This window comes from Mercenaria mercenaria, chromosome 2 (genome assembly GCF_021730395.1).
Source record: "Mercenaria mercenaria strain notata chromosome 2, MADL_Memer_1, whole genome shotgun sequence".
Taxonomy (NCBI): Eukaryota; Metazoa; Mollusca; class Bivalvia; order Venerida; family Veneridae; genus Mercenaria; species Mercenaria mercenaria.
The window spans coordinates 115,918,249-115,932,180 of NC_069362.1; the positions used below are offsets into that span (position 1 = coordinate 115,918,249).

Genomic DNA, 13,932 nt, shown 5'->3' on the forward strand with positions numbered 1-13,932 from the left:
TTCTGCCCAATTTTCATAAAGATCCATTGAAAAGTATGGCCTCTAGAGAGGTCACAAGGCCTTTATATTATTTGACCTACTGACCTAGTTATTGAAGCCACGTGGCCCAATTTTAAACTTCACCTTGATAACATCAAGGTTAACGTTCTGACCAATTTTCATGAAGATCCATTCACAAGTATGGCCTCAAGATAAACATTCAGACCAACTTTCATACAGATCCCATGGAAAATATAGCCTCTAGAGAGGTCACAAGGTTTTTCTATTATTTGACCTACTGACCTAGTTTTTGAGGCACATGACCCAGTTTCAAACTTGACCTAGATATCAACAAGGTAAACATTCTGACCAATTTTCATGAAGATATTATGAAAAAATGGCCTCCAGAGAGGTCACAAGGTTTTTCTATTTTTAGACCTACTGACCTAGTTTTTGATTTCACGTGACCCAGTTTCAAACCTGACCTGGATATCATCAAGGTGAACATTCTGACTAATTTTCATGAAGATCTTATGAAAAATATGGCCTCTAGAGAGGTCACAAGGTTTTTCTATTTTTAGACCTACTGACCTAGTTGTGGACCGCACGTGACCCATTTTCGAATTTGATCTAGATATTATCCAGATGAACATTCTGACCAACTTTCATAAAGATCCCATTAAAAATGTGACCTCTAGAATGGTCACAAGCAAAAGTTTACGGACGTACGGACGACGGACGCCGCGCAATCACAAAAGCTCACCTTGTCACTTTGTGACAGGTGAGCTAATAAAACCAATAAAACCAATAAAAACTGTGGGACTGGACAGAAATGAATACATGTGTACTTTTGATTGGCTGAAATTAATATACTGTAAGGACCTGTATGTACACAGTGTAATAAAGAACATTAATACACCTCCGTTACTAATACAGATGCAAGAAAAATAGCCCTGGTTATCTGTAATACTATGAAGGAAACAGCGGTGAAATGTGCACCATGAAATGTGCACCAATATTGACACATTTCAACATTTCAAAGCAAAACCAAAATTTAAAGTATGGAATTCAGATATTTCAAATACACAACATGTACTAGATCAGTAAACAAAAATATCAGGAAGGAAGAGCAAACTGGTAATGCGATTCATTATTGATTATAGAAAGGAAAGTATTAAAAACAGTTAAGAAAACAACAACACGAAGTCGCAATTAAACAAATGAAGGACAAAGGCGAAATCTTACAAGCAAAAAAACATATGATAAGAAACTATTTTATAAACAAACGAAAACATTGAAAAATGAGAAATGACTATACTTTGGCCTACATGTAGAATACAAAAGCAAAAATATTCTCCAAGGTTTTAACATTTTGGAGCGTAAGCTTGCCAAGACGAAAACTTAAATTATGACAAAGATTTTGATATGCAGTCAAAATTAAACATTGAGATATCTTTGAACAAAAACAGACAAACGAAAGTACCCCCAGTTAGTAAATGCAGTAAAACGATCTATAAGGACAAATCAGCTGATGTGTACGGGGACACAATTGAATGCATAAACGTCTGAAGTGAAAAGTTTAAATCATATCTATCGCCTTTACAAACTCAATTTTTCATAATGCTGAAATTTCAGATACTTCGAAAACGGGTTTTAACCCCTATTTATAAAAGAAATGGACTGAAATGGATCCAAACATAGGGACATAACTGTATCATCAGCTTTGTGAAAATAAGTAGTATCTATTCTCAGACTATGCTTATAGCATGTGCTTCGCCTCTGAATGTTGCTTATATGCTTGAAAAATTATACAGGGAATCTAAATATCAAAAGAAACCTACGACAGTTATTACGCTGGATGAAAACCTTATTAGAAAGATCTATCATATTGGTGTAAGAGACAATCATTGGACAGTTGTAAATAGTTTACACTCTAGTGCGACACCATTTCAAAAATTTATGAAGTATTTGACCAAGGTGATGTCCTCAGCACTAACTTATATAAAATCTATATTAATCCACTTTTGCATCGTTTACAAGCATACCGGGTGTCACCCCAAACTGTAAAATAAATAGGTGAAGACAACAAATGTCTCCCAACACGACAAAAAGACTCGGTTTGACTGAGCCTGTTCATGGACGGTAGTGGGAATGCATGCTACCGTTTACGACCTAAAGCCCCTGGTCAAGACTTGATAAAAATCATACTGGGTAAGACATTTTATTTGTGCCCCAACTTTTGAAGATAAAGTGTCATGTGACAATGGTACTTTCAGTGAAAAGGCGGTTTACAAAGATTAATGTGTTACTCTAAGTAATTCCAACATGACAACTATTTATTTCCTATGAGTCAAGAAGATGAGGACACGAATTAAATAATGAGTTGCATGCTTGCAGAATGCAATGATGGCAAATCTGTAGCTGTCCCTAAATTATTAATTGATTTGGTGTGTAATTGTGCAACCACATGTAGTGGCGCAGGCCCGTGCCTCCGCATTTCCCAGTCGTGTAATACAGAATGCTTAAATCACACCGCAAATGTCTGCGCATACATACAATATGCGCAACTTCACTTTCTGATTACATATTTCTGTATGCCTGGAACAGAAAATATCTGCAAGCTCACTATGCTTTCTGCAAGATTTCAAAGGGTCATAACTCGTAAACCAGGCATGACACATTCGAGTCTTGACCATGTTTACAATTTCACTTCCGAATGATGTACTTCAGTAAGTTTGGGCCTGGTAATTTGAAAACGGTAAGGGAAATTATCTTGGCAATGTTATATTATGCTTATGTATTCCACAATTTACTTTCTGTAACAATTCAGAAGGTCATAACTCCTACACCGGACATTTTACATCATGCTGTAAATCCTAAAAATTGTGCGAGCTCATTTCTTACTAATATATTACTGTCTGTTTGGGTCAGATCTATTAAAGAATGTAGGAGATATCTGGACAAGGCTTATATCATTATTGCGCAGTATACACTACTCTGTTAAATTGCAAAGGACGATAACTTCTAAACCGGACAAGGTACATCCATGTCCTGACAATATTCACAATTTCATATTAGAGTGATAGTAAAAAATGATCTGGACAAAGATTTTGGAACAGAGGGACATGGCGGCAGCTTTATGTCCCCCACTCCTCTGCATGTTTAAATTTATGCGCTTAGCGTGTAATTTATACGCTAAGCGTGTAAAAAAAACACGCTTAACGTATAAATTTACACGCTCACCGTGTAAATATGCACGCTTACCGTGTATTATGGTACCGCTCGAGCGATTCCAGACTTTTGACCCAAATGGTACGTCATAGTTTTTCGGGGAACATAAACTGTAATGAAGCATACTTTGTAAGGTATTTTCGATCGTTTTTAATTTTTGAAACAGGAATATACATATGGAGGAAGTTCTCTGAATAAAATTTTGGCCTTGAATTCAAACCCCATACATATTTATAAGAGCTTTTCAGGAAAATGTTGCTCAAAATGCTTGAGTTCTGTTGATACATCGAAGACAGTCGATATGAATAAATCCTTTGACCAGCTTTGGATTTTTTAAGTTTGTAAAATATTGATGAATTTCTTCAAAAGCAAGACACAGTATTAGGTGAAGACAGTATTAAAATAAAAATAACTGAATACACTAACAGTAATGAATAAAACGTGATTGGTTTTTACATGACGAGAATGTTGGTTACTTATTCCTTATTCCTTTTTCGAATAAGGAATAAGTAATCAGGTACATTTGTTAATTATTCCTAATTCAAATGCGAATAAGTAACAGACACATTAACACCAGATAAGTCTCATCTCCTATAAAACGTGTTCTGAACACATCTCAAATCTATTTCGCTAAGAAATGATACAAGTCGAATAAGGAATAAGTAAATGGATTCATTTTGTTACTTATTCCTTATTCAAACGCGAATAAGTAACAAAGAGGTTAATACCATATAAAGTCTCGTCTCGTTCACTATTTCTTAAACATGATTAAATTACTCACTATAAGACCTACAAAATGTGTTCTGAACACATGTCATATCGTTTTCGCACAGAAATGAAAGAGTCTAATAAGGAATAAGTAACTGGTTTCATTTTGTTACTTAAAACGTGTTCTGAACACATCTCAAATCTATTTCGTTAAGAACTGATATAGATCTAAGTTTAATAAGGAATAAGTAAATGAATTCATTTTGTTACTCATTCCTTATTCAAACGCGAATAAGTAACAGACAAATTAATACCAGATAAAGTCTCACCTCGTTCACCATTTCTTCAACATGATTTAGTTACTCACTATAAGACCTACAAAACGTGTTCTGAACATATGTCATATCTTCTTCGCCGAGAAATGATAAAAGTCGAATAAGGAATAAGTAACTGATTTCATTTTACAGCATGTCAGCATTATGAAGTATTTAATGTCTTGAGTAAACATTTTCATCTACTAGTATTTTCTTCTATAGTACACCTGAAATATTTCCTGTTTCTCATTTATAATTCGACAGACACTGTACTACTTACATTTTATCTGTGAATATTTTACAACAAAAATAAAACTTAAGCAATATCCAAACAATATTTCTTGGTTAATTTAGTGAAACAAATGCAAACATTTTCAGAGACAACTTACATTGGTCTAATACTAAGTATCTATCTAATCAGTTACAGTAAAAAATTTGGCAGGAGAAATAAAATTGAAAAAAGCGTTTTTCCAACAAAAGAAAGGTTAAAAAGAGAATCTTGTCTAATTCAGCCGCAGCATCCTGGCATGTTGTTGCTACCCCCTCGTTCTCTACCACTGATATTTTACGCGTAACATTTTGTAGAAGTCTTCAACCAAGTTTGTTCAAGTAAAACTACTGGGTTTAAAACTGGCCCCTCCCAGGGGTACTTGGTATACTTAGACTTACATAAGAAGAATGGTAAAATCTTCTTCTATAGATGAATGTTTCGTATCATTTTTTCTAAATTCACAGTGTTATTGTCAAACAAGATCCAATACCAAATGTTTTACAATGTTTCATAAACAAATGTTCAGTTTTAAGAAAGTTATGGACAGTTTACTGAGGTCACCCCTGTCGATTTACATGCCTAGATTCAGACCCCTGTCGTCATTATGATTGCAGTGTTTCATGAAAGTTTAAGCTATCTACATTGGATTTGGCTTGGAAGCTGAAATATGATTCATTCCATAATAAACAGAAATAAGGTATTTTAATTTTGATCATTCTCTGACTTTACAGAGATAAAATGATCCTTTTTGGTCCAAAAGCTCAGATAAAAATGGGCACACCTGTCAAACAAAGACGCAAATACTTACAAACAATTCAAATTTCACGCTTATTTTTGCACGAAAACGTCTTTCTACATCATTAAAACCGATTTGTGACCATTAACATTACCTGTGATGGCTTCCGACAAAAAGTCATATTTTAGCTCTAATATATATAGTTTAGAGACCACCAGTTGTTTTCCCATAGACTTACATTATAACATTATGGCGTGTACGACCTTCCATAAATCGAAACATGTATATCTAATTACATGTTTTTCAAAAACTATCTTAGTTCTACCAAAATATCGGACGAAAAACATATGAACTGTGTCGAAATCAGCTTTCTTTCGTTTGAACAGGATGAGGAGAACTTCAATATTAGACAACAGAGCGTTCTGGACATGCGTAAATATGTAGATAAACAAATAGATGAGCACGAGGCTACATTGGACAGCGACAACATCCGGGACTTTGTAGATATGTACATTCAGACGAAAAAAGAAGGGGGCGAAACAGTTCATCACAAGTAGATCAATCTAATAAATGAAATATTTCTTTCAAAACCAATCACCTCGTGATATTTCTTTAGCGATATAAAAGCCTTAAGTTAAATACTAGTAGATGATTTTTAATTATTAAATAATTAAGGTCTTTGCGTGGTTCCCCTTGGGTAAACGTCCTAATGGTTAAAGTTCTGAGCACTTGAAGTCTGCAAAGTGGTTTTCGAGACAATAAAGCACAAGCAGGCCTGCGAGTGGCCTGTCGTCTAATTTATCAGGGTTCAGAGTTCTGATGCTCAAGAATTTAACCATAAGGACATTATTATAAGACTCTTTCACCAGTTGAAGATGTGGATTGTGGATTGAGGGTAACTGTTTAAGCGGTTACGAAGCTCCATCCTCACCTACAACCAGTAATATAATGATTCTTATTCTTGCATTCCGTATTCTTGTTAGAAATAGCGCTCACTGCTTCAAGTAGTCACCGTCACGTCGTTTATATGACTGAAAATTTGTTGAAAAAAGACGCTAAACCCGAACACGCACACATACTAAATATTAGAAGAAATAAATAAACTAAACGAATGTTTTTCGTTGAAGCACTATTTAATTACATTTATTCATAAACTATTGCACGCGAGGCATCTTAGAACCCCGGGATGTGAGTCGAGATTTTCAAGAAATCAAGAATCATATCCGGTATGCAAGAAAATAATGAACTCTCACAGATCAACGCGTGAAACCCGTGTTTTTCGCAGAATGTAAAATGCTTGATTCCCTCTTTATTAACCCTTAGCCTGCTGGCGGCAGATGATTCTGCCTTTGCGACCAGTGCAGACCAAGATCAGCCTGCACATCCGTGCAGTCTGATCATGGTCTGCACTGTTCGCTATTCAGTCAGTAAATTTTCAGTGAAAACCCCTTTGAGTAATAAGTGGTACTGTCCAAATTGAAAGATGGACCAGTCCATTATAGAAATATAGCAGGGTAAGGGTTAAATTGGCACACAGATCGAGCCATGTTAGAAAAATATAAAGATTTACTGCATGTTGAGTACTAGAATACCTTTGCAGAAGGGAATATGTTTATGGTGATCCTTGACCTATTTATTGCTGGGTCTGAAACAACATCTTCAACTTTCGACTGGGCTTTTCTTTTCATAATCGAATTTCCGGAAGTCCAGAAAAAATGTAAAGAAGAAATTGAGACGGTAAGAAATATAAATGTATGGAAATGTAAGATGGAAATGGGACTGTGGCGCTCTATGCGGATATAGAAATTATCAATTTTTTAAATATGCGTTTTTCTCTCGTTTGAATGTGAGCACGGAAAGAGGAAAGACTATTATCTAGTATATATAACGATTAATAATTAGATAGAATTAACCGTCAACGAGGCGTATACTTGTCCATTCTGGATCATAAATGATTTAACTTAGATACTAATGTATTCCAGATTCTTGGAGACAAAACCATAGAATATTCAGACAGGAAAAAGCTTGTCTATGTTAACGCTGTCATCATGGAAATTCAGAGGCATTCAAATATTGGTAAATTATTTTTTTTCTTAAGTTTCAATTAACTGCATGCGTTGTATTACTACATGCGTTGTGTTACCTGTATGCGTTGTATTGCTACATGAGTTGTTTGCCACATGTTCTACAGATTCAGGAACTTATATATATTCCTTCGCCAATTCGATCACTTAAATCTGATGTCATTCCAGACCTACTTTGTTATCCGATATTGCCTTGGAGAATGTTAGACGCACATGTTATTTGGCGATATCATTAAACAATGTTGTGGTAATAGCTGTGCCTGGAAAGAAACTATTGCGCATGCTCGATCTGATGAGTAGTCATTACTTTCATCTTTTGGCAGTTCGAGATATTTTTCAGACTTCTGTTGCCTTTGAATATTTTCAGAAATATTTTGTATTTATTTAATTGCATAATTATATATTTCAGTGCCCCTCAAGGGCACAAATAAATATACATGTATCAAAACATTGTGTCTATTCAATGTTATAATTTAAAAAAAAATCTCCAATTTTCATTAGTTTCTTGTACAACTGGATCATTTCTATCCAGCTGCTTATGATGCCATGGACTTTAGATAAGCTTACAAGCCAGCCAGTCAAATAACAAGTATATATAAATAATTATCAATGTGAAACTCTGTGATCACCTGTGGAAAATGGTATTAGAGCTTCGTTCTTAATCAGGTTGCCCTCGTCATCTATGAATCTGTCTGGATCGAACTTTTCTGGATAAGGGAAATATTTGGGATCCACGTGAACTGAATAGAGGGTCGGTACTATATATGCTCCAGCTGGTATACTGTAGCCTCCGAGGGTTGTATTGGCACTAGTGCTATGCGTTCAATCTGCACTTCTAAATAGCATGGTTGGATGCAACCAAATACAGAATATGTAAAATTTGAAAACCTGGTTTTCGTGGAATTTCCACGTTTCTCGTTTAACGTATTTCAATATCTAACCAACATGGGTTAGCTAATATTTTTGTAGGAAAGTGACAAATCTGGACAAAGAACTTTTAAAATAATGCTAAAACGAGACCCTTATTTCAAGGACAGCTCATAGCAAACTTTTCTAACATATAAAAAAGTCAAATGTTTGTTATTGCTTTATCAACTGTTGTGTTACGTATTTGATATTTAGGTCCATGTACCTGTCTTGGAAAGCCACTAGCAAAAATGCAACTGTTCTTGGTGTTTGCTTTTCAAGAGAGGATCCGAACCGGCGTCATTCGCTGGAATCTAAGCAAGCAGTAGTCTCTAATATCCCGGTTCCGTACAGACACCGGGCTACAGAAAGACGATGACAGGATGAACGTGTAGAAAATATGATTCGATGCGAAGACTCGACGGAGATGAAGTATATGATTGCCTTTACTTTATCTGTTATTGAAAGGACGAACTGTACCATTTTTGTATAAAAACAAAATATTGAAATTTAAAGATAGATTTCAAAATATAGAGGACATTTGTTTGTTTCAATGTAAGGTTGAAATATCTTTCACGAGTGAACAACAGATGCAATATTTTCACGAGTGGCAAAGCCATCAGTGAAACTGAAAGATACGGTGTTCACGAATGAAAGATATTTTAATCTTACATGTAAAACAAACAAATTATTTTCATTTCATGTTTTGACTAAATTTACCCATTTTATAGTTTATAACATATGAAAAAAAAATAGGGTTGCTATAATAGTAGCTCGATCCGGGATGCCGTATTCGGCTCGAGTGGGATTTTGTCGCCGAGTGTGATCCGACCTTGCAAAATCTACGAAAGCCGAATACAAAATCCGAGATCTAGCTACTGTTATAATGACCCTTTTATTATATACCTCCCGTGTTGTTATTGAACGAAATCTTCAATGTTTATCGATGTTAAAATGAAACTTAGTGAAGCTTTTGTGTGCATATTAATGAAAGTATTCCGGCAACATATAATACAAAAGGTACAATACGGATTTTTTTCTGCCTGTTCATATTTACTTGTTAAATACAAGCCGATTATTTACAGACTTTATATATGTATATAATAAATTTAAATACTTACTGTGTCACAGTGAAAATACCAAATATACTTCACTCTAATATATCGATAATTCTCTGAAAAACATGTAATAAAGTGATAAAACTGTCGTTTTTTGATCTTTCTCTTACGTTTTTGAGGAAAAGTTCAGTAAAATATTCTAACAGAAATTATCAAAACTGAAAGAAATGCGTTGCTATTTGATCAGCACATGTAATATATATGAAATTTTCTTTTGTTGATCGTATAAAAACATTGGCTCTTTTAAGTATATTGTAATGAGAACTTTGGGGAATTTTATCACAAAGTAGGGACGTGACTTAGAACACGCTTTGTATGTTTATGAATCATCTTTATTTTCTGTGCTGCATCATAGCGCTCTCTATGTAAAATTTGTTAAAAACTTATAGCAATTTTATACGGTATTACATATTCAATGACTGGACACCCCGTATTTTTAAGTTAAGTGCACTTTACATTATGTCTAAGTTGAATATAACCAAAGAAAATGATGACGTAAAAACAAATCCTATTGATCTAGCACTTGAAGCATACGCTAGATGCACTGTGCCTAAAAAATTCTCTGTTTCCCGTAACATGCTAAAAAAATAGACTAGGTAGGTCGGAATTGTGTTTTTTATTTTTTTTTATTTTTTTTTTTTATGAAGTGAGACTTTTCGGAAATTATTTTTGTGTCAAAAATGAATACAAATAAGGGGGTTATGCCTTTAGAGCATCAGTAAGTTGAATTCTAACATCACTGACCATGTTTAAAGCATAAAAAGTGCAGTTTTGCAACTTTTTGTTAAAAAGTTGAAAAAAAAATATTCTCCAAGGCCATAAAAACACTAGGGTAGGTCGGGATACCGGAAACGAACAATTTTTTACGCCTTGTCATAAAATTTTACTTGGTGGACAACTTGTAATATATCCTTCACGGGGAAAGCATTTTATATAGCATTTGATATATATATATATATAAAAGACAAATTGATATTAATAATTTAACCCTTATCATGCTACACACGATTGATTTTGACTTTACGACCAGAGTAGATCATGATCAGCCTGCACATCCGTGCAGTCTTGCAGCTTTGGTTAGCACTCCTTTTAGCAGTTAATGGTACTGTCCAAATTGAAAGATGGACGAGTTCGTTTCAGGAATTTAGCAGGGTAAGGATTAAAAGTGAGTGCATATTCCCAGAAGCACAGAGCACAGCATACACATCCAGAGCCATACATCGCAGTATATAGGCCCGCCACAAATAATAGAAACTGTAATGGAAAAAACGATGTTGCTTATGCAGAGCTGGAGCGGTCTTCTGTGCATGTCCGGAAGTAATTATCAATTGGAGCGCACGGCACAAATACGCAAATTATTGCGTGTCCGAACGCATTTTTGGGTATAATATGTATAATATACTGACTAAAGGTTAGGGTTTGTATTACCATGGTTTCAAAATATATACAGTTTAGATACTTTTCGTTCAAATTGTTTGAATCCGGTATGTACCGGAGTCTGTAATTTATACAGGCGCTCCAGGTCTCCATTGATTAACAGTCAGGATCCTTAACAGTCATGGAACAATAGCCAGCGACAAGTACATTTTGATTAAACGCAAGACATAAAATATGGGGATGGTGTAGATAATTGGGTGATGTGTGAGGGAAAGGGTAAAAGCAATGAGGAATATTTAATTTGAATAGCCAAAGATGCAATTAAACTTGAAATTAAGTGTACTTTAAACTGATGTTGTAGCATAGCATGGACAAGTTTGTAAATGATTGGAAGGAAAGTTTAAACAGTCAAGTTGGTAAATCGAGAAAAGGTAGAAATAAGCTTAGAACATATTGTACTTTCAAAAGAGAACTTAGTGTAGAAAAATATTGTCAAATGATATTACCACCTTCACACAGGTCGGCATACTGTAAATTTAGGTGTGGGGTAGCACCAATCAGACTGGAAACTGGTCGGTATGAGAATTTAGCCATTGAAGAAAGAAAATGCCCATTTTGTGATACCGTTGAGACAGAGTCACATGTACTGTTTAACTGCTACTTGTATGATGACTTACGAAAAAGTCTTTTTGAAAAAGCTTTGTCTGTAAATCCTTTGTTTGAAAATATGCCAGAATCCGAAAAGCTAGCATTTATTTTTACAAATAAGGAGACAATTAGATCATGTGCCAGAACCTGTTTTCTTATTCTTAATAGAAGAAAGTCTTATCTTTGTAAATAATGTCATTATAATTCTTAACCTAGTCATATTCGTTTAGCTCATCTAAGTAACAGTTGCTAATCAGTTCATCTTAGATCTGATCTGGGTGATATATGATTTTTTTAAAAAGTTTTTTATATAAGCGCATTAGTGCCTGTATTTCTTCTCAAAATTGTAATCTTGAACTTCGTCTTAGTTGTGTTTTAATGAAAGATTAGCAGCTACTACTTAGTTTTTACCATGTACTGTAGATTATATAATCAATTTTATTATGTACCTTTCAAAGTGCATCATTTTGTATTGTAAGAGGCAAAATGGCCCCTTCTTGCTGTGGTGCATTTGGAATGCACGACTCTGAAACAATTTCATGAATTTATTAGCTCGTCTTTTCGAAGGATATGTAGAGCTATTGCATTCGCCTATGCGGATAAAGTCAAGTGTCTGTGTTACTGGCTATTGACTTAGAATCTAAATAGGTGTTGATTATCAAAATGTACGCCAGGAGTGACACTCACCATAACTATATTTGAATTTGACAGAATTATGCCCCTTTAATTGTAATGTAGTGGTTTTGGATAAAGTTTCTGAAAAGTTACATATTATTGTCACTATTACAGATTTTGACTTGAAGCTTAAAGTAGTAATTATTATAGTAGTCTACACCAGGAGAAACAACCTCCATAACTCTTATTTGAATTTTGGTAGAATTATGCCTGTTTTTTTAACTCTTAATTAAGAGTCAGGCACTGAGAAAGGTCAAGCGTGCTGTATTACGGACAGCTCTTGGTTGCATTTATGGTTTCTGAGTGGTGGGTCCCAGGTGCATTGGAGCAAGTGGTGTCACAGCTGATACAGTCTCTTATAGTCCTATTTATAGAGCGGCTATGTACTTAGTTTTATTTATGTATAATTGAATTGTAAACTTGCATGTTTGCATAAAGATGAGACTAAAATAAAAAATAAAACAATACATACATGCACAACACAACACAACCACAACCACAACATAGTATACACATACACACAACTTCAGTACACACACGCACACACACACACACACACACACAAACATGCACCACTTGAAATGAACACAACACAATATGCAACACAATACACTTGCAATAGTTTTACTGTGATTTTAATAGTGTAATGTACTATTTTTAAAAAAAAAAAAAAAAAAAAAGTCTCTTGTAATTCTATATAGAATGGCCATTTACTTGTATGATATGTGATTTTTTATTGTTTGTATATGTGTATAAAATGTAAATGGATGAGACTCTAATAAAATAAAATAAATGTAGCACTTACATTTGCTTGCTGAAGTCAGTTACCTGAAAGCAATGTTTGTTTTATTATTTTAAGAAAGCAAACAATCCCTGGTCTGTGTTTATCACATTGAAAATAAAAGGACGAGAAATAAAATTGTGAATGTCATTTGTCCGATTAGAAAGGTAAAGAATAGAATCCTGTCTAGTTCACCCGCTGCATCCTGCCATGTGATTGTGATTTCCTCATTCTTGGCATCTGACTGATCAATTTTCACGTCGTTTTGTCTGTTCTGTGGCCTCTCTAGCACATCCGATGGTTCCACTTTAATCAAACTTATCTTATCCTTATTTTCGTCCCTTTTACATGTTTGGCATTTCATAAACCGTATGTATGAAAGTATACATTTAGGTACCTCATCTGTTTCCGGTTTATGAAACATTCTCATCTGTAGGATAAAAAGAGCGGTATTCAATCCGCTGAATATCATCATGCAGACTGTGTAGAAACAGATGTAGGCTATCGGGGATGAAGATTTGGGCATCAGGTCCATGATCATGTTCAATAAGACAACAAAAGACAGAAAACACGTGACAGAGAAACCGATACGTTCTCCAGATTCAACAGGCAGCCAAAATACCATTCCATTTAAAATAACAAGAACCGTGATTGGTGTGATGATATTGAAAGCAAAATAGAGTGGTCGCCTATCTATTGTGATGGATATTTCTATTTGTGACTGTGAATTAACAGTTGGTATAGAGATTGCACTTTTTGACACTTCCATTCTCCATTGTCCGAATATGAACCCAAATTCATAGTTGAACTGTCAGTTTTAAATAATTGTCCGAATATGAACCCAAATTCATAGTTGAACTGTCAGTTTAAAATAGGAGCTCTGATGCGGTATTTCCCCAAGACAAGAATGTAAAAGTACGTATTTGCCTGTCGAAAGGGTAGTAAGTGACGTCGGGAATGCATGAACTATACACATGCACCTTTGGATTCCAAGTTACTAATCCGTATATGAGATTGAATCGAAGTTTGTAAACAGATCCACCAATAGTTGTGGCCGAATCCATAGCATTCAAAAGCACCATGTTTGGTGACCATATTTCCCCA

General features: G+C 34.7%; 1 protein-coding gene across 1 annotated transcript; it reads right to left on the reverse strand.

Annotated features, from left to right (window-relative positions):
- Positions 1 to 12,934: 12,934 nt before the first annotated feature.
- LOC128550062 (acetylcholine receptor subunit alpha-1-A-like) lies at positions 12,935 to 13,597 on the reverse strand. Its single transcript, XM_053528030.1, has one exon. The coding sequence runs from the start codon at positions 13,595 to 13,597 to the stop codon at positions 12,935 to 12,937; it is 663 nt and encodes a 220-aa protein (XP_053384005.1).
- Between the last annotated feature and the right edge of the window lie 335 nt (positions 13,598 to 13,932).